Below are 24,843 nucleotides of genomic sequence, written 5' to 3'. Positions count from 1 at the left end.
ACCCCTGACCTTCCTGCAGCCTCTGAAAGACACTGAGGCCCCTCTACAGGCTCCTCTGCTGGTACCCAGGGCCCATGGGTCTGGCCTGCCTCCTAACACTCTGACAAGCTTAGTCCTCTTCACCAGCTCCTCCTCCTTTCAGCAGAAAGCTCCCCTGGACCAACCCTAACTGGACCACTCACAGGCCAGCTTACACAGCACACCAAGTGGCAGGATCTGCTCCCGCTGGACCACAGGCACTTTTATCCCTCCCACCAAGTGGTATGAGTCAGTGGTCTGTTTCCCAGCAGCGATGCCAGTTGTACTTGTCACTGCAATTACAAAATTTAATTAAATGTTATGAAAACTATGAGTCTGAAAAGGAAGAGCTGCTGTTCTGTTAAATCTAGGCTGAAACACTTTGGAACCATTTGATAAAGGTGAGTCGCTAAAATAAGGTCTATTGAAATAGGTGTGGGCGAACCACCTGTAGGTGATGTGGGGAAGAATTCTGTCTTCCCACTGTTTGTATGCTTTTTAGAAACCTAAAAAAGGAGTTTCTGCTTGTAAAAGAATTTGAGCTCTAATAAAAAGTGTCTTAAAAGACATGGAACTCTTTTCATATGAAAGTTAGAATAACGGCTTTGTTTCAATGTATAAGCTCCAAACAGATTTCAGAAATTTGCTCAGACACAGGGTGGGCAAGCTTCCCCAGCATCACACCACTCCCTGAGAAGTGCTCTCCTGAGTAACCCTTTCTGGGCTCATCCATCCATCAGTAAATTAAACATAAGGGTCAGGAAAAGATCCATGAGGAAGTATGCCTGGGATTCCCAAACTAAAGCCTTTATACCAAAGTCCTGTTGTTACAAATGGCAAATTCCTATCTTAGAGCCCCACCCCACCCAGCTGCCCCTACCTGTCTCTAATGCGCTTTATAGCAAGACCCCAGAGTTGGGGGAACTCGCTCCACCCCTTTCCTCCAGTCACACACACAACTCTGCAGGAGAGGCAACACGGCAGAGGCCCAGCGCTCCACCGCCCGGTGAGGAAAGGCCACCACCAGGCCCTCAGAGCTCGCTCCCCACCCTGCACCTCCTCCCTGACTCCCTCTACTGGAATCCTTCAGCAACAGTCTGCTTCATTCTGAAAACCTAAACAGCAAAGAAGCAACTTGGCTGGGCAAGGAGGAGCGACAATGCCTCTGGTAAGTCGGGGCTCTTGGGAAAAGAGATGATGCCTACTCTCAGGGCCCCAGCCCATGGCACCAGCACCCTCACCTGCACCACCAGGATCCGCCCTGACCGCCTTGGCCCTCTGCCTTTGCCCCACAGTTGAAACTCAAGATGGCAAGCAGAGCAACCCTTTGAACCTGAAACCCAGATGCTGCCACTCTCCGGCATGCCAACGCCACCACCTCACCAGGAGTACAGCTGAACTGAGGTCCCCGCGGCAGCTGCGGACCCCGGCTGACCTTGGCCTGTTGCCTTTTCAACTCACTCCCTGCTCAAGCTCACCCCACCTGCATCACACCTCACCATGACGGGCTCTTCTCTAGCTCCAGAACGTGTCCACCTGTTCCTACCTTCCAGGGGGCGCCTGCCCCTACACCCCCACATCCCTCACTCCCCTGCAGCGCCTGCTCCCCTACACCCCCACATCCCTCAGTCCCCTGCGTCAGGTGCCTGAGACCTCTCTCCAGGGCAGCCTCCTCGGCTGTGCTTTCTCCAAGACCCTGGCGCCCTGTTACCTGTCTGTCTATCATCTGCTCTCCCTGCCCACTAGGAGGTGAGCTCCACGAGGGCAGGGCTTGGCTTCACTCTCGGGTGTGGCCCCAATGCTTGCAACAGTGCCTGGCATGATAAAGATATGCTCAGGGCTAAGTGCAGAAGTGGTAGGACACTGAGATGACACTGTCGGGCAGGGGGTCTGAAATGTCAGGCTTGGCAGCAGGTATTGGGGTAAACTGTCATTCCTACTACCTTAGCGCTCCCAAGATGCCTGACTCTATCCCCAGGATAGAACTCTGATTAAATTAAAAGGCAAGAATTCTTTGATCAGCCAGGTTTCCCTTCTGTGCCTTCGGGTTTGGGGATTTAATCAAACCTGCATTCTGGGGGATTGTTCACTGGGTAAATACCTATTGAGTATATAAAATGTAGACTTTCTAATTCAGACAGGCCCTCCACAGAATGGCTACAGAAAGAACCAGCACCAAAACAGGGTTTCCAAATATAAAGAAAAATAGGGGAGGCTTCCATTTCTAGCAAAACAGCAGCCCTAATATGCTGAAAAACCTCTTGATATAAAAACCTCTGGAAATGCTTCTACATGTATTGCTGAGCTGCCCAAGAAATCACAAGGGGCTGAGAACGAAGAGCAAGTGGAAAAGCCAGAGTGGTGAGCTGAAGCCGCAGAGCCCTGGGGACGCCTAAGAGCTGCTGAGAGCCACAAGACACGGCCTGGTGTCCCTGTGAGGGGACTCCTGAAGGGCCACGCCCTCCGTGCGGGGAGAGCCACAAGACACGGCCTGGCATCCCTGTGAGGGGACTCCTGAAGGGCCACGCCCTCCGTGCGGGGAGAAGGCCCCCTGACAGCAAGGAGACCCCAGCTGGCACCCAGTGGTGAAACCACCCTCCATTGGGAATTCGTAACCAGAGCTTGTCCCCACACAGGTTCAAGGGTGGAAATTCACATTACTTCCAGGGCCTGGAATACCACAAGCAACAAAGGTGCCATCAATCCCTCCCTGCTCCTCAGGAATCTGCGGCCTGGCAGCAGCAAAGGGTCCTTTCAGGAGTAGGCTGCCAGGACTGGGAATCATATAGGATACCCGGGTAAAATCCTTGGGACATACTTATACTAAAATACTAGCTGCTCTCAATTCAAGCTTACCTTGGCATCCTGTACTTCATCCGGCAGCCTGACTCAGGAGGGACCCACTCTCACCAAATGCCCACGGATGGAGACCCACGGGGCAGAAGCTCAGCACCCAAAGTCTCCAACACAGAGAAGAAAAGAAGTCACCATGGGTGAGAAGAAGAAACAACGAACAAGATCAAACAGTGTCCAGAGTAGCACTCCAGAGACAGAGCATAAAGTAACTAGGTTTACAATGTCCACAGAAAGAGAAGCAAGCGGGAATTACCAGCAAGGAATAAGACCCTACCAACAAGACGCAAATAGCACATAAAGAAAAATTCAAATGTAGACCCATCTTGCAAAACTGCAAAAACACTAAAGTCAGAAAAATCATGAAAATCCTGGAAGAAAAACGAAGACTATAATCCTTACTCTAAAGAATAAAGGTCAAAGCATTACTCCTTTCCCAAGAATCAGAAGTGCTACCTAATAACTCCTAACCTCCAAGTATCAACAAGGACAATACCCACCATAAAATACGCATGCAACGTCCTGGGCGTGTTACAACACACAGACCACCTATTTATAGAAGCACAGTGCAAGTATGTTTTAAGTTTCTCATGAAAGTATAAGACATAGTTTTAGTAATTTTATTATTTTTGTAACATTAATTGGGATTATAGAAATTCTCATGTTGGTGACAGAATTTGGCTAAAACACGTATTTTTAAGATTAAAAAAAAAAGGCTCCCAGAAAGCGAGAAACTGCCTACCAAGGTAATGGGCTTCCAGGAACCACTGACATGAAAAGGCATCCATGGCCTCCACTTGCTCCCGGAAATAACTGGCCGCCAAATACCTTCTGCTGTAATATTCACACGTTCTCTGTGGAATGTCCTCGAATGCTGTTTGCTCCCCTGCAGCAAACCAGTGACCTGACGCGTGTACCTGAAGACCGATAAGAAGGTCTCCTCACCTCCAAAGACCGGTGAGAAGCATTTCAGGACCCTTTCTTTCACTCTGCGCAGCCCACTGCGGGTAGGGGATCCCCAGCTGCAAGGTGAGGAAGAGGCAATTCTGTTTACCTCGTCTCTGACAAAGGCTGACTTTACTCTCCTTCAGTTACTTGTCTTTTGCAATTTTCATAAAGCAAAACCTGAACTCTTTTCTAAAAAACTTGATTCTTGTCTTGATTGTATTTACGGTTTCTTTTTCCAATGTGTAATTATGGAAAACAGCATTTAATTTTGTTAGCAATTCAAACTTCACAATAATTCTTGCTAAACCTCAGAACCTCTAACTGTGACCCAACTAAAAACAACTTCAGCTGTCCTTGCCCGGTGGCCTCTGCGAGTTGAGGTGTCAGAGACTGAAGGCTCCTGGCTCTGGTATGTTCTCTGTCTGTTCTGATGAGATCAGACACACCTCCACCTGCACACATTCCTGTCTCCGGGCCCTCTCTCTTCCTACACACTTTCCATTTTTCTAGCTATGCCTGTTGTCTTCAGCTGAACTAGACAGGAATGAGACGAAGGCAACCTGAAACACAAATGATTCAAAAGAAACTCCATTTTCATGAACATTTCCCTTCCTAGTACACCACGAGTATTTGTTTCCAAAGGAAGGAAAAGAGTTGGAGAAAATGGGTTTTATAGTTAGGGTTTGATTTTTAATGTGTTTTTTGTGCAACAGTTGTTTTTTCCCCTCAGCATCTGACGGAAATCGCTGCTAGCACAAGCTGTCTGTCAGATGGCCAGATAAAAGGAAGCCACTCTCGCCAGGGTGGGGCCTTTTGTTAGAAATAAAAACCCTCCATCTCCTCCTGCTCCAGGGGAAGGCCTGCACTCTCAGGGGTGTGTGCAAGGAGACACACTTACAGAAGGCTTCACACAAGACATTTCGGTATTCCATTCCTTGTCTGCTAAGGGCTCTACCGAAGTCACTCAGGTCAGAATGAAGCTCCCTGAGGGGCCCCCTGAGCACAGGCTCAGGAGGGAGGGGACTACCCCAAGGGAGGGAGGCTTCCCTAGTGCCCAGAGAAGCCAATCTAAACAGCAGCCCTGCAACCCGTGCAGAGAGCCTTTTGTGAGAAGCCACAAACCTTCCCAGATCTGAAACAGCTGCACGTGAAACCCAGAGGAGCTTTGTTCATTCACCTCCAGGTATCCCCACAATGCTGTCTCCGGAAGGAAATGCAATGAGAACTGTTGCTGGTGTCTCTGATGGACAAAAGGAATTTTATGAATTTACAGAAATGGTCATTACTATTTATTACTATTTAAATTCAACTGATAATTTTTTAATATCAAGCAACTGAATTTCCTTAAACAAAACTCTCTAAATAGTCAGGCAATTCTTACTCAACAGAGGAACATAAAGGCTGTGGTGTGCATGAGGCTTTCTGGAAAGAGGAAGAGCAGCTTCCAGTGGAGACCCAGCAAGCACGACCTCAGCCAGGAGCCCACGGTCAGGGCCAGGGTGCCAGGTCGCACTGACAGCAAGCGCTCCTGATGCTTCATCTCTATAGATTCTTCCCCAAAACACACAGCCCAGTCTAATCGCTAGAAAACCATCAGACAACCCTCAGTTGAGGGAGAGTCTACAAAATACCTCACCAGCACTCCTTATTAAAAACAAAATCTGAGAAAATGTTACAGCCAAGAGGTACCTAAGGAGACATGAGGATCCAATGTCGTGTGATATTCTAGATGGGATATTGGAACAGAAAAAGCATATTAGGGAAAAACTAAGGTAATCTGAATGACTCAAAGTGTGGGCTTTTGTTAACAATAAGGGCCGAATGTGATGGCTCGTACCTGTAATCCCAACACTTGGGAGGCCGAGGCGGACAGATCACTTGAGGTCAGGAGTTTGAGACCAGCCTGGCCATGATGGTGCAACCCCATCTCTACTAAAAATACAAAAATTAGCTGGGCACGGTAGCAGGTGCCTATAATACCAGCTACTTGAGAGGCTGAGGCACAAGAATCGTTTAAACCCGGGAGGTGGAGATTGCAGTGAATCAAGATCATGCCACTGCACTCCAGCCTGGGCAACAGAGTGAGCCTTGGTTTCCAAAAAAAGAACAAAAAACAAACCAAAAAACCCAGTAAGTATTATTAATTCATTAATTATAACAAACGTACCACACTAACAGAAGTTAATAAAATGGAAACTGGATGTGAGATATGAGAGCTCACTATTACCTTCACGATTTTTCTGTAAATCTAAAACTGTTCTAAACATTCGTTTATTTTTTTAAATGCTTAGAAATTTAAAAATCAGATTTCCCCAGTCATGTAAATACGATTCAAAATTTTAACATTTCTAAACATTTAATTCAAACCACAAGCCCAATATCATAGATTCTCTTAGATTCTCTTCAATGCTCACAAACTGAAAAGCAGACAAAACCACATAAAACACAGTGATGAAAAACTGCTAGGTGAACTCTCCATGTAACTGGTTAAAACGGCTAACACATCTAGCTGGTGGACTAGTCATGCAGACCAACCCTCCCCTCCTGAACAACCGAACAGGGGACAATGTAGAAAAGGACTCTACAAAGGCAACATCAGGCTGTAAAGGCAACAGGGCAGGGAGGGCCCTGGATGCCAATGTCCACAGAAGAAACAAAAACAGCTGGGCTGTACAGGTGGCATCGTTCCCCTCCCTGAGGTGCTCCCCAGTCCCACCAGCAGAGCTGAGGGGCTAAGAAGTCCGGCAGAGCTCTCAGCAGCGGGAGTGCACTGTGGGGCCAAACATGCAGTTCAGGACCCATCAAAAAGAAAGGACCCCGGCAAAAACGGCCTCTCAGTAAGGGCAAGCTGGAAACACCCAGGCCCCACAAAACGGAAGCTCAGTGTCATCAGCTTGCTTCCTGAATGCTCTCAGGGGACCTGCCCTGACTTCCATGCCTGCCAGAAGATGGTAAAGCACATCCTCTCCAGAGTGAGACAACTCCAGGCAAAGTCTCCACAAAAAATGACTGCCACTGGAAAACAACAAAACACCAATGATGAGGCCACCAAACAACAAGACTCAACAACCCCAAACCAAACATGAGGGACCAGACCACTCACACAGACCTACAAAAGACACAGATACTGCAATTATCACATAATTCTGTGTAACTTTGTGATGAATACGTTTAAGAAATTAGATGACAAAATAATTTCAGCAGTAAACTTGAAATTATAAAAGAATGAAAACTCTAGAATCAAAAACAAACCAGGATGAAAATTCGAAACTCAAATATAAGAAATACAGGTCTAACAACCGATTAGGAAGAGCTGAAAGGATGATTAGTAACTTGAAAGGCAGTTAAGAAGAACACATCTAGGCTGATGCACACTCAAGAACAAAAAAACAAAAACAAAAACAAAAAAACAGGATGAGAAATACAGAAAGGAGCAGATGCATGAAGAACATGGTGCATGGTGAAAAGGACCAACATATGACCGACTGGAACCAGAAAGAGCAGAGAGAAAACATGGCAAGAGGAATACAGACACACTGTGGGAGGTAAAGACAGACAGAAAATGCGGCAAGAGCGATACAGACACACTTTGGGAGGCTGAGGCGGGCAGATCACCTCAGGTCAGGAGTTTGAGACTAGCCTGGCCAACATGATGAAAACTTGTCTCTATTAAAAACACAAAAAATTAGCTGGACATAGTGGCGCATGCCTGTAGTCAGGAGGCTGAGGCAGCAGAATCGCTTGAACGTGGAAGGTAGAGGTTGCAATGAGCTGAGATCGCGCCACTGCACTCCAGCCTGGGTGACAGAGTGAGATTCTGTCTCAAAAAAAAAAAAAAAAAGTGATACAGACAATGAACACCAGCCAAAGGCTCAAAGAGTTATAGATACAAACCTCAGGCCAAGTGAGCACAGATGCACATGCACACCTACTCACACAACACACACCCCAGAGAGTATAAACGCATATGAACCTCAGGCCAAGCAAGCACAGACGCACATGCACACCTACTTACACAACACACACCCCAGAGAGTATAAATGCATGAAACCAAGTCAGAAAAATCTCTTTAAAAAAGAAGGAGAAAAAAGCTGTCAAAGAAATAAGAAGTATCTTCTGAAGAGGAACTATCATTAGAAACACAAAAGCCAGAAGTATAAAATAGCAAAGTTTGGAAGCACTGAAAGAAAATATGGGCAATTTAAAACTCAATACCCAATGAAACCAACCTGCAGGAATGAAGACAGCCTTTCTTCCTTCAGGTTCAAATGGAAAGCTGTTCTGCAGGACTGGAGAATACCTGCACCTGCCTGGGTGGCAGGGATTAGGGACGCCATAGTAGCAGAGACAGGAGACTAAGTTACGCCCTGCGGAATTCCGGCAGGTAAAGACACTGAGATCACGGGGGCCGGGTTTCTCCTCATCTGAGAAGGACATGGATGAGGAGAGCACTAAAATGAACCTTGTTGTGCTGCACTGGAACTGGAGACACTGGTGTGTATTCACGGTTTTCAACAAATAGAGAGAAACACAGAAACAAGTATCGATGTATCTGAATAAACAGGAATCTGCGAGTCCATAGTGATATATGGAGATCAGTGAATAAATAAATGGGGAGAAGGGAAAATATTTGCTTCTAGCAGGACACTACCTGGTCATATAGAAAGAATGACAGAAACAGAAAATTACAATTTGACAATCATCATAGTAATAATTTAGCCAAGAAAAATCAACGGATGCTAAAACTACTGAGTGAAAGTTTGATGAGGAAGAGGACATTTACATATTCTCAAAGTACTTCCCCTCAAAATCCTAAATAATAAGAGTAAAAGATAACTTTATAGCGAAGACACCACCTTAACAAGTAACAAAGGTAACAAAAACAGTGGTGGGACAAATGGGAACCATATGCCAAATATCCCTCAAAACCAAATTGAGGGATATTCAGCAAGGTAACCGTTCTGTAGTCTTCAAAAATGTCAAGGTCTTGAATGCCAAGAAAAGCCTGAGGAACTGAACCAGATTCACAGAGACTAGCAGAGGAAACCATTCAATGCAAGCCATCACCCTGGATTGGCTATTCTTGCTCAGAAGAACACGGCTAGGATAAATGACTGCTCATGAAGAGGGCCTGTGGATCAGACAGCAGTAGCGCGTGACGCTCATTTCCTGACTCTGACAGCTGTACTGGGGTTGTGGAGAACATTCTTGTTTGTGAGAATTACACATTCAAGCCATGATTCTCAAACCGGGCACTATATATTGACAGGAGGACTCACTCAAACACATTTCTGGGCCCCATCCCCTGTGTGTCTAATCCAGGAGGCCTGGACTGAAACCTGAGAACTTGCATTCCCAACAGCAGCTCAAACGATCCTGGTGCAGACACCACCTTCTGCGAACCGTCACATTCAGGTGTTTGAAGATAACAGAGCATTATGTTAATAATTTACCTTAAATGATTCAGGAAAAGTTATTTTTCCTTTTCTTTTTTTTTTTTAAGTTTGGAACATTCCAATTGAGGAATTTTTAAGTTTGGAACGTTCCAAACTTAAAAAAATAAATAAAATAGGTAAAAATGATGATCAAATAAAGACCATTTAAATAGTAAGTGTGAGAATTTATTATTCGCAAAAAATTCTTCAGGCAGAAGACCAAGGATGCTACATACAGGCGCGGCGCCCAGGGAAGGGGCGGGTGGCCGTGGGGCAAATGCACAGGCAGAGCTGCCGAGCACCGCTCAGAGCAGTCGCAAACGTCTGTGGGGCTAACACGTACGGAGAATTAAGACGACAGAGATCATGCAAAACACAAGAGTGGGTAATTCTGCTCTGGAACTGGAAAGCTAATTGATCTTCAACATCATTAAACCAAAGATAAATATTTTAATTATCAGGTTAGTCACAAAAAGCTATTAAAATGATAACTGGTAGGGAAATAGGTGGGGGTAAATGGAATAAAGAAAAAAACTTAATCAGAAAAGAAAAAAATACATAGAACAGGTAGAAAAAATATGTAACAGTAAGATAAGCTATTTACAAACAGTAATTGCATTAAATGTGAATAAATATTCCAAATATTCAGACTAATACAAATTTTTTAAATAACTGCAAATTACAAGGTAACCACATTGAATATAAAGACATAGAAAGGTTGAAAGTAAAGGACATAGAAAAAGTTACATCATGCATATACTAACCAAAAGAAAGTTTCAGATGCTACATAAATATTGAATAAACTTTACAATAAGAACCACCACTAAAGGTAAAGAGGAAAATATCATAATGAAAAGGGTGACTCTACTAACAATGCAATTCTAAATTTGTATGCATCTAATAACACAGCCCTAAAACAAAAAAGAAACAAAATCTGACAGAACGGAAAGGAGACAGAACGGAAAGGAGGCACAAATCTACAGAGCGGCAGACTTTAACACACCTCCCACAGGAGAGGAAGGACTTCAGGCACAGGACTGAGATTGTGGGTTCTGCACTGAGATCGTGGCTGCTTCTGCCTTACTGGAGAAGGACTGAGGGCAGAGACTAAACCCAAGGAGACCGGAGGGGAAGCTGCCATACAAGCTCAGGTGGGAATGATGGCAGCCTGGATGTCAACAGGAAGAAGTGAAGCCACTTGTGAAACAGACTCAACAGGACCTGGCCACGCACAAAAGCAGACACGGGGAACCAACACCAAGTGTGGGTTTTCTGGCCTACATAAGAGCAGCAAGCAAGGCACCAGTTACAGCAATGATGCCAGGGAAGCAAATCCACAGAGCCCCACTCAAAGAGGGAGAAATGGCACATGCACTCACACGTATACAAGGACAGAAGGAGGTGTGCACAGATTATTAACCGCCAGTGCCTCTGAGAGATATGTTTACGGTTTTATGTGTTTTCCCCAAATCCTCACACTGAATAAAACCACTTCCAGGCCGGGCGCGGTGGCTCAAGCCTGTAATCCCAGCACTTTGGGAGGCCGAGACGGGCGGATCACGAGGTCAGGAGATCGAGACCATCCTGGCTAACACGGTGAAACCCCGTCTCTACTAAAATACAAAAAAAAAAAAAAAACTAGCCCGGCGAGGTGGCGGGCGCCTGTAGTCCCAGCTACTCGGGAGGCTGAGCCAGGAGAATGGCGTGAACCCGGGAGGCGGAGCTTGCAGTGAGCTGAGATCCGGCCACTGCACTCCAGCCTGGGCGACAGAGCCAGACTCCGTCTCAAAAAAAAAAAAAAAAAAAAAAAAAAACCACTTCCAAAACAATCCAAAAAATTTACTTAAAAGAAAATGCCAAGTACCTCGAGTAAGAAAGAAAGCAAGGGGATCTACTCAGACTTTCAGTGGGTTCTCCAGGCAATTTGCTGGTATCAACTCGGACAATCAGAGGAATGCAAAAAAATTTAGATTTCAACTCATCTACATGTTGAAGGCATAGCCTGGAGTTCTGATTTAATACAACTATTTCACATTTACCCATAACAAACCACAGCCACCACTGCCACAGATAAGGATCGTGTTCTTCCCAGTCCACTGACATCGGATTCGCAGCGCAGGCTGCAACTCACCCGCCGGTTCCCAACAAAACTTACACATGCCTCTAACCAATGGAATCTTGCCACAACAAATAACTCACTAAGAAGGTATGGCAATTGGATAAGAAGATCAATGACACAGTTGCCCCTACCAACTTCCACCCTCGCTGTCTGTCCCAAGCTCTGCCTGCCCTCCCTATGCCCTCCCATATGGCCTAAGGGCCTTCTGCAGGAATGGAACCCTCATTATTTACAGACAGAGTAAGACAAGACCAAAAGTAACGCCTGACAGTAAAGAAAGTGACATAATAGCTGATGAACAGAGTGTTCCCCTATCAAGATAATATGCCTGATGACGAACATCTCTGCTCTGGGGCTGCCATCTGAGGACTTCCCCAGCTTCCCATACAGAAATACGGGGAAAAGGGAGAATTATTTCAACGAAAAAGAGGCTCCTTCACTGAAACAAACAAAACACAACAACAACAACAACAACAAAAACTCCTTTCTGGAGAAGTGACTACAGTGTCCCCAGGTGCTGCAGACTCAACCCCCAGCCAGCTTTCTCCATTTCCACAGTCTTACCGCTCTGAATTGATGCAAGACACGATCAGACTGATAAGCTCCAATGGTGATTTCCGGGAGATAGACAGGAATGCTTGTGTAATTCAGCACCTCAAACTTATCCTGAACCCTAAAAAAATAAGACACATGTGGATCACACCAAACCATCAAAATAAATACAATAAAAGCAGCTTAAGTCTGATTTTTTTTAAAACATCCATATAAAAAATCTATACATTCCAATAAATGCTGTTCGTTGCCAAGCAGTCATCCCAGAAGCAAAGCCTTCCTCCCAAAGACCACGTGGTCGATCTGGAGCTGCTTTTTAAAATTACTCTCAGAACCTGTGGTAGCATCTTTTAAAAGCCTCAGTACCTACAAATGATGACCTTCTGGGAACGGATGCCGTAGAAAAAGACATAGAAAAAGGAGACAAAGTATGCTTTAAACACAGGAATAGCAGGAATCAAAAGCTAGAAGCAAATGGTTATATGACAGTGCTACACACAAAGCATGCCCCCATTAACAATTTTCCAGATGAGTGGATCTTGGGGCAGGAACGGTGAGTAGCTTCAGTCTCTCTGCAGTTGCAGCCAGTGTCTTACAGATCTGTTCTGTACGCTGAGGCCGACATAGGATGGTCTGTCGTACCACGGCTTGTAAAAGGTTTAATTCTCCACTTTTCTTGGCACCAATAAATACACAAATCATAGGATAGTCTCTTAGCTTTATCATTTCATTGTGCTGAATGATAAAATATTTATACTTTGTTACAATTTGCTTATTTTAAATTAAATATAGTCCGAATATAACCACTAAACTTAAAGATAAAAAGCATTTCTTGAGCTTTCGGGGGGAAAAAAAAACATTAAAATAAAGTCTCTTTTCTTAAGGGCTCAAAACAAAGAAAATAATTATTTTCAACAGCCACATTCCCATTACTGAGTTATAAAAGCAGGAGACGTTTCTCATTTGTAATGGTTCAAATGGAAATTATGTGAGTGTATCTGGCTCTCGGCCAGACTTTGTGAGACAGTCCAGGTCCACTAAGTAAACCCAAGGCCTATTCCCCACGGTACCCAGGTAGGCTCTCCCACAAACAGAACAACCTGACCAGAACCGAAGGCTCACAGGAGCCATGAATCATGCTTTCACAGACAGCCACAGAGCTGCGGATCTGTGGCAAGCTGAAGATGAGTGGACGGTAGGTATAGCATCGGCAGCATCCTAGTAAAAACTGTGTCGCTCGTACATGGTTGGTGATCCAATAATGTAAACGCCCCCCCCCCAAGAAACTGCTGCCAGGATACCAACGATCGTTTGCTTTCCTAAGCGTATTTATGTGCGTTTCCACACGGGTAGGCACATGGCTGTAATGTACACACTTACAGATAAGATCATTTTCTTAGTTTTACTATTAAGTTGGTTTTACTTGCCAAAAGATATTCAAATATTTTTTTTTAAAAAGCAAGCAAAACAGAAAGCGTGTGAAGGGCATAAAGATGCCATATTTTGTAAGACTGCATTAATTGTAAGACTACAAGTTCCCTCTCCAGAGGAAACTGCTGCTAGCTTTCCTTTTGCATTCTATCTAAACGCTTCCATGCATGTGTCAATAATCTACAACTACGTATCTTCTTACTGTTAACTCAAATATAAGGATAACTTTTGAAGTGATCTCACAATAAGAAATTCCAATTAAAAATGAAGTTCATATTTTAAATGTTAACAAATATCAATGCAGGGAGGTGACATGGTTTTCTTTACAGTTTGAAAAACCTAAGAAAATGCTAGAAAATATGAAAGCAATCAGTGGCCTGGAGCATGTGTAGTAGAGAAAGCAACAGCGCCATCTATGCTTAGTTTGGCAACATTACATGTAGCCCCAGAAAATCTTTTAACAAGTACGCTTCCAACTATTTTTGAAGATTAAAAAAAGAATCTGCTGCAATGATTCTACAATTTATTTATACCTAACCAAACTACCCTTTCAATTTATTGCTATGAGCTTAATGACGACTACTAGAAAGAGTCTATGGTATATCTCCAGTAAACTTCTAGATTTAAGTAATAAAGAAACAAGGAATCATTTTATGACTCAGGAAGCAAAAGGCAGTGAAAGAAAATATTCTCTTCACAAAGCACTTAGCTTCATTATGAAGAATTCAAAACTGATTGAGGATAACGTATCCTTTTAATATCATAAGTCAGTGTCTAAATAAGAAGATAAAATATACTAGAGCTTGGTTACGATATGAGGTGTTCTGTCACATATTTTAAAACAAAAGAGTAAGGCAGGAAGACGCAAAAAGGAATAAAATTGTAAATTGTGTTTTATGACTCAAGCTGTTTCACAATTAACAGAATGTCAGCACTTTGTCCTATAACATTTCGAAACCCTATTTTTCAGTTTCTCCTGAATTGCAAAGTTCTATCTGAAACACTGTACTTCTGATACCAAACTCACATGCTACAGTTTCTGTAGCACTGAAATTTCATGTTAAAAAGATGTGCTCCAGGAGTCATGTAAAATTCTTAGCAATCAAGCAAAAGAGGGTGGGTGTGAAGCTCTGGGCTCTGGAGAGGCAGCGATGGTCTGCGAGGAGCCCACACAGCTGGAGGCCTGACGTGTCGTCGGAGGTCCTGACTGGACCGAAACCAGCCCAGGCAGGCGCCAGTCAGTTAGGGATGTGGATATGAATAAGACTGAAAAATACAATTACTGCCTCTCAGCACAAGCATAGCTATACACATACACATAATTAGACACTGGCAACACGTAACTGAGATGGTGCAGAAATGTTCTAAACCAATAATTTGGTCAGGTTCTGGATAAAATGAATGTCACTGGTAAATGGCATGTTTACAATAATTATGTTAGAAAATTGGTCATAATTATCACTTGAGTCCCTCAATTGACAAATGGTACTCAAATGAAAATAAACACAATTGATATTGTAAACTTACGAAACATCTTTGGGGAGGAAGAAAGGCAAAATATCAGGAGAAAAAAGGACAAAACCATTCATAGTGAGCTAGATGAAAACAACTGAATGCTGTAATTGATACACTACGGGGGAATTACAGGATCCTTCTCTATGCTCTGATAAGTGCATAACTAAATAACTACACAAACGGTGCAGAATCGAATCAACACACATTTCACACCGTGTTTAGAAAATGACACTGTTACCACAGAGAGGTCAAGTCAGACAAAATCCCTTGTCTCGGTAAGTTTGTGAGATGTCATATGATGCCCAGCAGTAGCTAATACTAACAAACAAGGATACCATATACATTCATATAAGTAACAGTCTACAAGAGTTAAGGGAAGGTGTCAGGGAGAAAACACGGTGATTACGGCCAAGCTTTAAAGACCGCTAGGATTTCTAGGTAATTACTGGGCAGGTGGTGGTGGAAGAAAAGCCTGGGAGATTACCTGGTATCCCGGTGGAAGACGCAGAACCAGGGCAGACTGGGATTCCGAATTAATTCTGGGAAAGGAAATTCGGATCTATGACTAAACGAAGATAGGCCACACAAAGATTCAAGTAAAGAGAAAGCGGGGTCACTGTGACTTTTTAAAAAAATAAACGTGGTGGGAGTGGGATGAAGAAATAAAGAGGCAGAGGAACAGAGACCAAGAACCAGGGGATTACACCCCAGGGGAGCAGAAGTGTTAGCGACATGGGAGAGAAATCACTGAAAGCGGCACACTGACCTGCAGGGTGTGACTTAGGGGAGGATTAGGAGAAGGGGGTCAGCAGGGAAAAAGGAGGCTTCAAGCTAGGATTATGGGTGACGGAGGAGTCGAAGCTTCCACCAGGATTCAAGCCTGACCAGACGGCAGGAGGGAAGGCAAGGCGGCCCAGGGCACAGGACTGCACAGAGGATGCAGAGAGCAGCAGCTCCATCTCCTGCAGCCCGAGAGGTCAGACGTCCCACACACAGTCATGCAACCTTGGCAGGCTCGAGCTCTCCGAGCTGTGGTCTCCTCCTTGTAAAATGAGGGAGTCCCGCCCCACAGGAGTGCTGTGGGACAAATTATTTCCGAAACACCTTCTAGACGCTGTGTTGACATCTACTGTTAACTATGAGATTTCAGACGTAACAGCAGAACACGGTTCAGCGGGGTCCCATCCCCAACCTCCGGGCCACAAACCTCTGCCTGTAAGGAACCTGGCCACGCAGCAGGAGGTGAGCGGCAGCTGAGTGAGCAAGGCAGCGAAGCTTCATCTGTATTTATAGCCGATTTCCCTCGCTCGCATTACTGCCTGAGCTCTGCCTGCTGTCAGACCAGTGTGCCATGAGATTCTCACGGGAGCACAAACCCTATTGTGAACTGTGCATACAAAGGATCTAAGTTGTGCACTCCTTATGAGAATCCAATGCCTGATGATCTCTCACTGTCTCCCATCACCCCGAGATGGGACCGTCTGGTTGTAGGAAAACAAGCTCGGGCTCCCACTGATTCTACATCATGGTGAGTTGTATAATTATTTCATTATATATAACAATGTAATAATAAGAGAAATAAAGTGCACAATAAATGTAATGCACTTGAATCATCCTGAAACCATCCCCCCACCCCCGCTCCAGTCTGTGAAAAAACTGTCTTCCATGAAATGAAACTGGTCCCTGGTGCCAAAAAGGTTGGGGACTGCTGCAATAGAGCAGTTAAAAGAGACACACATACAAATATAGGCATCTAGTCCAAAATGTTACCAGTTTTAAAAAACAAAGACGGAACTTCCAGCTTCAGCTCCAAATGGTGAAGGCTGGAAGCTGTAACTTCCATCCTTCCAATAAGAAAAAACTGAAAATCAATGGCCTTTCTTGGACTAACAACAACAACAACGAATTGAGTGATTTTACAGCTTACAAAAAGTGGAAGAGTCCGAGTGCAGTGACTCACGTCTGTAATCCCAGCACTTTGGGAAGCTGAGGCAGGCGGATCACTTGAGGTTAGGAGTTTGTGACCAGCTGGCCAAAAAGGCAAAACCCCATCCCTATTAAAAATACAAAAATGAGCCAGGTATGGTGGTGCATGCCTGTAGTATCAGCTACTTGGGAGGCTGAGACAGAAGAATTGCTCGAACCCAGGAGGGGGAAGTTGCTGTGAGCCAAGATCATGCCACTGCAGCCTGGGCGATAGGCAACAGAGTGAGACTCTGTCTCAAAGAAAAAAAAAAAAAAAGTGGAAGGAATGGCAGCCATGTCACAGTGACAGCAGGAGGAACCTAGAAGACTGTGCCATCAGTACCTCCAGCCCCTTGGAGCAGCAGTGCCATCGCAGAGTGGACCTCGATGGGCTGTAAATGTATACTGGAAACTCCACAGCAACCACTACAAACATTTTTAAAAAGTACAATCAATATGTTAAGAGAAAAGATAAAAGAGAATCATATAAAATGCTCAATGAAATCCAGAGAAGGCAGAAAAAGAGGCAGGGAGAAACAACCCAGGCAGCAAACAGAAAACAGGGAAAAGCAACGGTAAAATGGAACTTGATTATCCTCACGCTCGCTTCTAACGCAAATAGTCCAAACAGCAATCAAAAGACAGAGACTGTCAGAGTAGATTAAAACACAGGCCCCAACTACTACTTACTACCTATGAGAAAACTAAAGACTCGAGATAGAAGAGGAAGAAAGACACACCATGCCCACACTAATTGAAAGCTGGAGTGGCTCTATTAAATTCAGACAGAGCTGACTTCAAACAAGGACAAACGTCAGGGAAAGCGAGGGCATTTTGCTGTTGGAAACGATCAGTAAAAGCGAGAGAAAATCAATTCTTCAAGAGGATAATAACCTAAGATAATACACTATGTACCTCCAGCAACAGCAGAATCTAAACTCTTCTCAAGCTGAATTGGAACACTCATCAAGATAGGAAACACTGGCCATATAAAACCTTAATAAATGTACCTTACATAAAATGACACAGTATTTGCATATAAACTATGCACACATCCACCCCCAATGCACTTTAAATGAAGCCTGTCCAACCCGCGGCTGTATCCGCCCAGGGCAGCTTTGAATGCAGCCCGACATAAATTCATCAACTTTCTTAAAACATTATGAAATTTTTTTGCCTTTTTTTTTTTAAACTCATCAGCTATTGTCAGTGTTAGTGTATTCTATGTGTGGTCCAAGACAATTCTTCTTCTTCCAATGTGGCCCAGGGAAGCCAAAAGATTGGACACCGCTGCTTTATTTAAATCATCTCTAGAGTATGTATAATATCCAAAACAATGTAATACAATAATAGTTATAAGTATTATAATATCTAATATAATGTAAATGCTATGTAAATAGTTGTTATACTGCATTTTTACATTTTTATTATTTTTTATTGCTGTATTATTTTTATTGGCTTTTTTTTCCCCCCAAATATTTCTGATCCAAGATTGGTTGAATCCAAGGATGCAGACCCAGGGATACAAAGGGCTGACTATATTGGAAAAGAAAAAAGATCTAAAATCAAAAAGCTTAGGAATCGATAGAAAATGAAGGTAAGAAAAGCCTAAAGAAAGCAGGGAGAAAATAATAAAACTAGGGTATACATCAATAAAATGGAAAACAACTGCATAAATCATCAAAACAAAAACCTAGTTCTCTGAAAAACTTAAATATGAAGGGAAAATTCACAAAGAGCAAATAAATAGCCAATAAAAATATAAACTTAAGTTCAGTGTTTATAAAATGCAAAGTAAAACAAATACTTGTTTTGGTATCAAAATTGAAAGTTTCTGTTTGCATTTTGTCTAATTATATTGTCTGTATAGGGAAATTCAGAGGACCAGGTACAAGTAAGAATACTGGTACACATATTCTGGAGAATCATTTTGCAAAAACATAATAGCTGTAAAATGCGTTCATATACTCTGACCACTTTTATACCTTAAGTAACCTGAAACTGAACAAAAAGGGGTACAACATGCTCTTTACCGTATTAGGAACATGAAGAAACTGAAATAACCCAAGAGATTTATTTTAAAGCAATGGTAAATGGATTATGCTGTGTCTGCGGTCAAAACTTTTTCTGTAAACGGCTGGATAGCAAATATCAGGCTTTGAGAGCTATATACAGTTTCCATCACATAATCCTTTCTTTTCCTTCCAATCCTTTAAAAATGTAAGGATCTTCTTAGCAGCTGAAGGCTAGATCTGGCCCACAGGCCAAACAGTTTGCCAAGCCCTGACTTGCATCTCAATCAATGGTAAGTGCACCTTATATGGGGAGCCATGAAAAAATCAAATTTTAAAATGTTTTACAAAACAGGTACATGCTCAATATATTGGAAGCAGAATACAAAAATACATGCAAGATATATTTAGAAATATATGCACACACACACATTTAACTGGAAGAACCTGCATTCAACTGTCACTCCTGGCACTGTGGCGGCAGAACCACAGGTGATTTGATTCTATATTCAACCTTTGTTCCCGACTTTCTCTTCCAAGAGGGTATGCCTTTGGCCTCTCAACCATTTTGTCATTTCAGTCCCCTCACCCCTCCCTCCTTCAATTCCCTCCTTACCCAGACTAAGTGTCATGGTTCACCACTACTCACATGCGATTTTGTCTATACTCGGTTCCCTTGCCCCTCTCTTACAAAACCCCGGTCTTGTTAAAATCCCAGGCTCTGGCCATGGTGAAAAACCACATTTCCTGGGTACGGATTTGCCTCCCCTGCCTGAAGTTCTTCTGCCAGAAGCACGGCTCTTGCACTCTCAGAAAGCCTTTCCCTCGCCACACACAGAGCAGGCCTACGCTGCTGTCTCTGCCAGGGCCTCCTTGCGAGGCTGGCCCTTGGTTGGCTTCTGGAAACTCAGCTTCTAAAAAGTGCCCTATGCTGAGGCTGGACAGCAACCTCAGCCCTACCAGGGTACGACAGGAGTTACAGAGAATACCCGCCTTCTTTCTGGGAGTCTGGAACCTGAATAGTTGTGAAGCGGAGGATTCCTACGTGACCAGCCCCCAATAAAAATTATGGGTGCTGAGTAGCTAAAGGGCTTTCCAGGCAGAAATACTGCCCATATGTTACTGTATTTTTCGCTGCTAGAGAAAGTAGCTCTATCCATGTGTCAGTGTCTCTGTGTCCCTCACAAGAGGAAGAGAGCTTGGGGAGCCTGTGCATGGATTTCTCCCGAGTCCAACAAGTCTTTTTTTGTATTGATCTGTGTACCTGTCCTCATTCACAGTGATGAATCTTATTCTGAACAGAGGACACAGGCAGCTACCACAGAGGGCAGCCCCCAAGGCTCCAACCCACAGCACACAGGATCAGGATGCTGCACCAGGTAAGGCCCACATGGAGCTGAGCTGCCTGCAGAGGGAAGGAGGCTGTGGGAACCAAGGAAGCCACCAAAGTGAACTCGGGTCTCCGAATTTGCCACAGAAGCGGGGACTCTAGGAACTCTGTGGCAGGTTGTTTCTCTCCCCCTCTACTTTATATGAAAAACACCCACGGTGACCAACTCAAGACTATGAACGGTCATCACTGCACAATGACATGGTGGCTGCCCCTGTCCCACATAGGGACGTACATTTTCATTCTGGCCAGAGGACGACAGTGAATGCTGACCATCTTCTGCATTCCCTGGGTGGACAGTCTGGGGCTGTTGTCCATCTGACCCTTTAGATCTCCTCTCCACCCTTCCTCCAAAGTGCTCTGTGCCCAGAGGCTGGCTCCTTGCATCAGAGGGGCTCTACTGCCCTCTGACTTCAATGAAGTATAGTTGGGTGGATGATTGTTCTGCTGGTTCCCTGCATATGGGTTCCCCATCCCCCTCGGGCTCCATCTGATGCTGGACAGCCTCTTCCACAGCAGCCCCAGCAGCTCTGGACTCCAAAGCCCAGTGCCCTTACCCTCACCCGCCAGTTTCCCACTGTAGATGGCCGGGGTGTCTCACCATCCCAGCTTTCCTCAACCCTGCCCTGCTCTTCATCAATGGCTCCTTTACTAAACCCTCTTCTGTTCTCTGGTCAAATGTGCCTTCTGTTTCCTACGAGGAACCTGACAGCTGCAGCTAAAGCTGAATATTGGGAAAATGGAAACGTGATGGCAAATTCACAAAGTCATACTGACGGACAGTGAACGACAGAGCCTTCCTGTGGCCTTCCTGTGAAACCCACGTTGTTTGTACAGTGCGGCAGGTTCCTGCCGGTTTCCAGTCACGCACAGCATGGTGCTTCAGTACACAACAGGTCACATACACAACGTGGTCCTACAAGACTCTAAACGCTTCCTATCACAGCAGCTGTCACAGTGCCATGGCTCAACGCGTGACTCCCATATTTGCGGTGACGTGGTATAAACAAACCTACTGCACCGCCAGTCGTGGAAGAGTTCAGCACACACAATTATGCAGAGTACAGAATACCTGATATTCTCATCAGTGACCACGTTACTGGTTTAGGTGATTTACTATACTAGACATTTTATCGTGATTTTTAAAGTACTCATCTTACTTATTTAAAAAAGTAACCGTAAAACAGCCTCAGGCAGGTCCTTCAGGAGGCATCCAGAGGAAGGCATCATTGTCACAGGAGGTGACAGCTCCATGTGTGTTACTGCCCGTGAAGGCCTTCCAGTGAGACAGGTGTGGATGCTCCCAACCCCGTGTAGGCCTAGGCCACTGTGTTTGTATCTTAATAAACAACAACAACAAAAGTTTAAAAAGTAAAAATAAGTAATTTTAAAACTCAGAAAATACTTCTAGAATAAGGATAGAAAGAAAGAAAAAAAATTTAAGTTTATAAAGTTATAGTAAGTGAAGGTTAATCTCTCACTGAAGAAAAAAACTTTTTATATAAATTTAATGTAGCCTAATTGTACATTGTTTACAAAGTCTACCGTAGTGTACGGTCATGTCCTAGACTTTCACATTCACCCACCACTCATTCACTGACTCACCCAGAGCAACTGCCAGTCCCGCCAGCTCCACTCACGGTGCCTGCCCTAGGCAGGTGGACCATTTTTATCTTTTATACTATTTTATTTTTTATGTTTAGATACACAAACACTTACCACTGTGTCACAACTGGCGACAGTGTTCAGTACTGTACCACGCTGCACAGGTTTGCAGTCTAGGAGTAACAGGCTCCGCCACACCGCCTAGGTGTGCAGGCTACAGCATCTAGGCTTGTGTAAATACACACCACGATGTTTTCACAACGATGAAATCGCCTAACGACGCCTTTCTTAGAACATATCCCTGTTGTTAAGCAACACAGAACTACATATACAAGGCAGTGCTAAGCCCCGTGGCGCTCAACCCTGCAAGGTTGGGGGGCACATCACTCAGGTCAGCTCTCCCACCAAGGGGCGGGGCGCACTGGGAATCTGGATTACAACAACAAAACAGTAAACTGCACTGGCGCATGCACAGAAAAAAATATGAATAGCATCTTCATCACGGTTGTCCTCAGCATGTGGTTTCAACTTCACTGTAGATTTCCATAATGCGTGAAGTGAGGATAATATAAATTATTTCTGAGATCAGAAAAACACTACTTAAAAAGTTAAAAAAAAAAAAAAAAGCTTAGGATTAAAGAACAAAAACATTAACAGAGAAATGTAAGCACATAATGAATCTACAATCAGAGTGTAATATACCACAAACAGCATAACATAGTCTCTACAACTTTAGTGCTTACGATATACACTGTTCTGAGCCTTTCAAATTATTCGCACACTGAATCCCCACAACAGTCCTATGAGGCAGCTTCTATTTTCTCCCTGCTTTCCGAGAAGCAGACAGAGGCTCAGAGAGGTTAGGCCCCTTGCCCAGGGGCACAGCGACAGGTGACTGGCTGAGTTCCTCTCAAGGGATCCGGCTGACCGGGTTATGAAATGGTGAGTCTCTGGTATCACAACAATCATTTTCTTTTCAGAAATATACTTTTATTTTCCCCTCTTGGTCTCCATCACCTACGTATCTCTGTCCGAAAGTTAAAATTACTCGGAATGAACCAATGTTTGATGGCCCCTGCCACAGTTCACAGCAAAGCACACACTGACTTTGCACAAAAACGGCTGCACAGGGAATGATCAGCTGACTTTAATGACTCGGAGAAACTTCTACATTCAGACATCTCAGAGGACCCCTCTCATTTCTGGTCAGTCGCCCCATCAATCAGCGGACTCACGGCCCTCAGGCTGAGATGTGTTGTCCATGTGGAGCAGGCACTGTAACCTCTGGCCATCGTCTCCAGGAGGCAGAATACTGATTCAGAGGCCAAAAGCAGTGCTTTGTGCTTTAATTCCATCTCCTAGTAATGGCTCAGAAAGACAAGGAAGGCCGGTGCAGTGGCTCACGCCTGTAACCCCAGCACTTTCGGAGGCCGAGGCGGGCAGATCACCTGAGGTCAGGAGTTCGAGACCAGTCTGCCCAACATGGCGAAACCCCGTCTCTACTAAAAACACAAAAAATTAGCCAGGTGTGGTGGCGCATGCCTATAATCCCATCTATTCAGGAGGCTGAGGCAGAAGAATCGCTTGAACCCAGGAGGTGGAGGTTGCAGTGAGCTGAGATCGCACTACCGCACTCCAGTCTGGGCAACAAGAGCAAAACTCCAACTCAAAAAAAAAAAAAAAAAGCAAGCAGGTTTTGTTGTTTTACTTTCTAATGGAAGATGTGCTAGATTCCTTTAAAAAGACTTTCTAGAGCCAATCATTTCAGTAGGCTACTTTTAGATTAATACTATTTTATACAGTAGTGAATATATGGAATATAATATATGAAATTTATATTTGTTTTTTCCTTCAATACATACAGCCTAGCACTCTAGGCTGCCATAATCTTATATATGGAGGCACAGGCAGATAAAGTAACTTGTGCCAAGTCACACAGCCAGCTAAGGGCTGACCTGACCCTTCCTGTCTCCTCAGTCTGACATGAGGACCCCACAGTATGCCTACCTCACTCACCCTTCAGTATCCATTCCACTAACTAGAAAACTGATTTTGCAAACACCATTTTAACAGTGTGGCAGGAATTAACAAACTAAGTAGAATGACTTTTTTTTTTTAATGTAAATCCATTTTCTGCTTATTAATGCTATACTAAAAACATCAAAACAGAAGTAAACTTTTGAGAGACAAGGTCTCTGTCGTCCAGGCTGGCACAGTGGCGTGAACACAGCTCATCACAGCCTCCAACTCCCAGGTTCAAGTGACCCTCCCACCTTAGCCTCCCAAGTAGCTGGGACCACAGGTATGCGCCACCATACCCAGGTAATTTTTAAATTGTTTGTAGAAATGGGGTCTCACTATATTGCCCGGGCTGGTCTCGAACTCCAGAGCTCTAGCAATCCTCCCACTTGAGCTTCCCAACGTGCTGGATTTAGACGTGAACCCTGCCTGGCCAGAAGTAGACTTATTACACATTCTGTTTACATTTTGATCAGTGAACTTTTAGTGACATGTACAATGAGCCAGCTATCCCTCTGGTCATCCTAGGAGACTACTGTATCACTCATATCCCATCAGGCAGAAAAAGAAGGTAAGCACCAATGGTCTAAGAACACCAGCTTCATAGGGCCAAGAACACAGAAATCAAAGTCACTCGTTCCAGATGCATCTCCTGAGTGCGCGCTGGATATGAGGCCTGTGCCAGGCACTGGGCGCTGCAGCGATGAGCAGCAGCTGGGGTGGGTGGTAGAGGAGAGACCCAAGCAGGGTGAGATTCCCAGGCAGCCAGCACCAGCCAGGACAGAAAAGGCAGAGCTGGGGATCACTGGTGGGAAGGCCAGTGCACAGAGACACTGCAAGAGGCACCCGGGGGACATTTGCGGGGTGTGTAGGGGAAAGGTCTGGGCTAGGACCTACGGTGGTATCCATGCTATCCACAGCTGTGTGACTAGGTATGTCCTCAAGAAATCGAAGTCAACGGACAAGACCCTGCCCGGGTCA

At 44.4% G+C, this 24,843-nt stretch overlaps 1 protein-coding gene across 2 annotated transcripts in view; it reads right to left on the bottom strand.

The window, feature by feature from the left end:
• NDUFA10 (NADH:ubiquinone oxidoreductase subunit A10) overlaps window positions 1-24,843 on the bottom strand; it is a 206,838-nt gene that overhangs the window by 74,788 nt on the left and 107,207 nt on the right. For both annotated transcript variants that reach the window (XM_050751546.1, XM_050751547.1), the window contains one exon: window positions 11,938-12,046. In XM_050751546.1, coding sequence (XP_050607503.1) covers window positions 11,938-12,046 — 109 coding nt within the window. The remainder of the gene's footprint in view (window positions 1-11,937; window positions 12,047-24,843) is intronic.

Source organism: Macaca thibetana, chromosome 12 (genome assembly GCF_024542745.1).
Source record: "Macaca thibetana thibetana isolate TM-01 chromosome 12, ASM2454274v1, whole genome shotgun sequence".
NCBI classification, from domain to species: Eukaryota; Metazoa; Chordata; class Mammalia; order Primates; family Cercopithecidae; genus Macaca; species Macaca thibetana.
The sequence above is the reverse complement of the archived record's forward strand: the minus strand, read 5'-3'. Positions and strand labels throughout refer to the sequence as shown.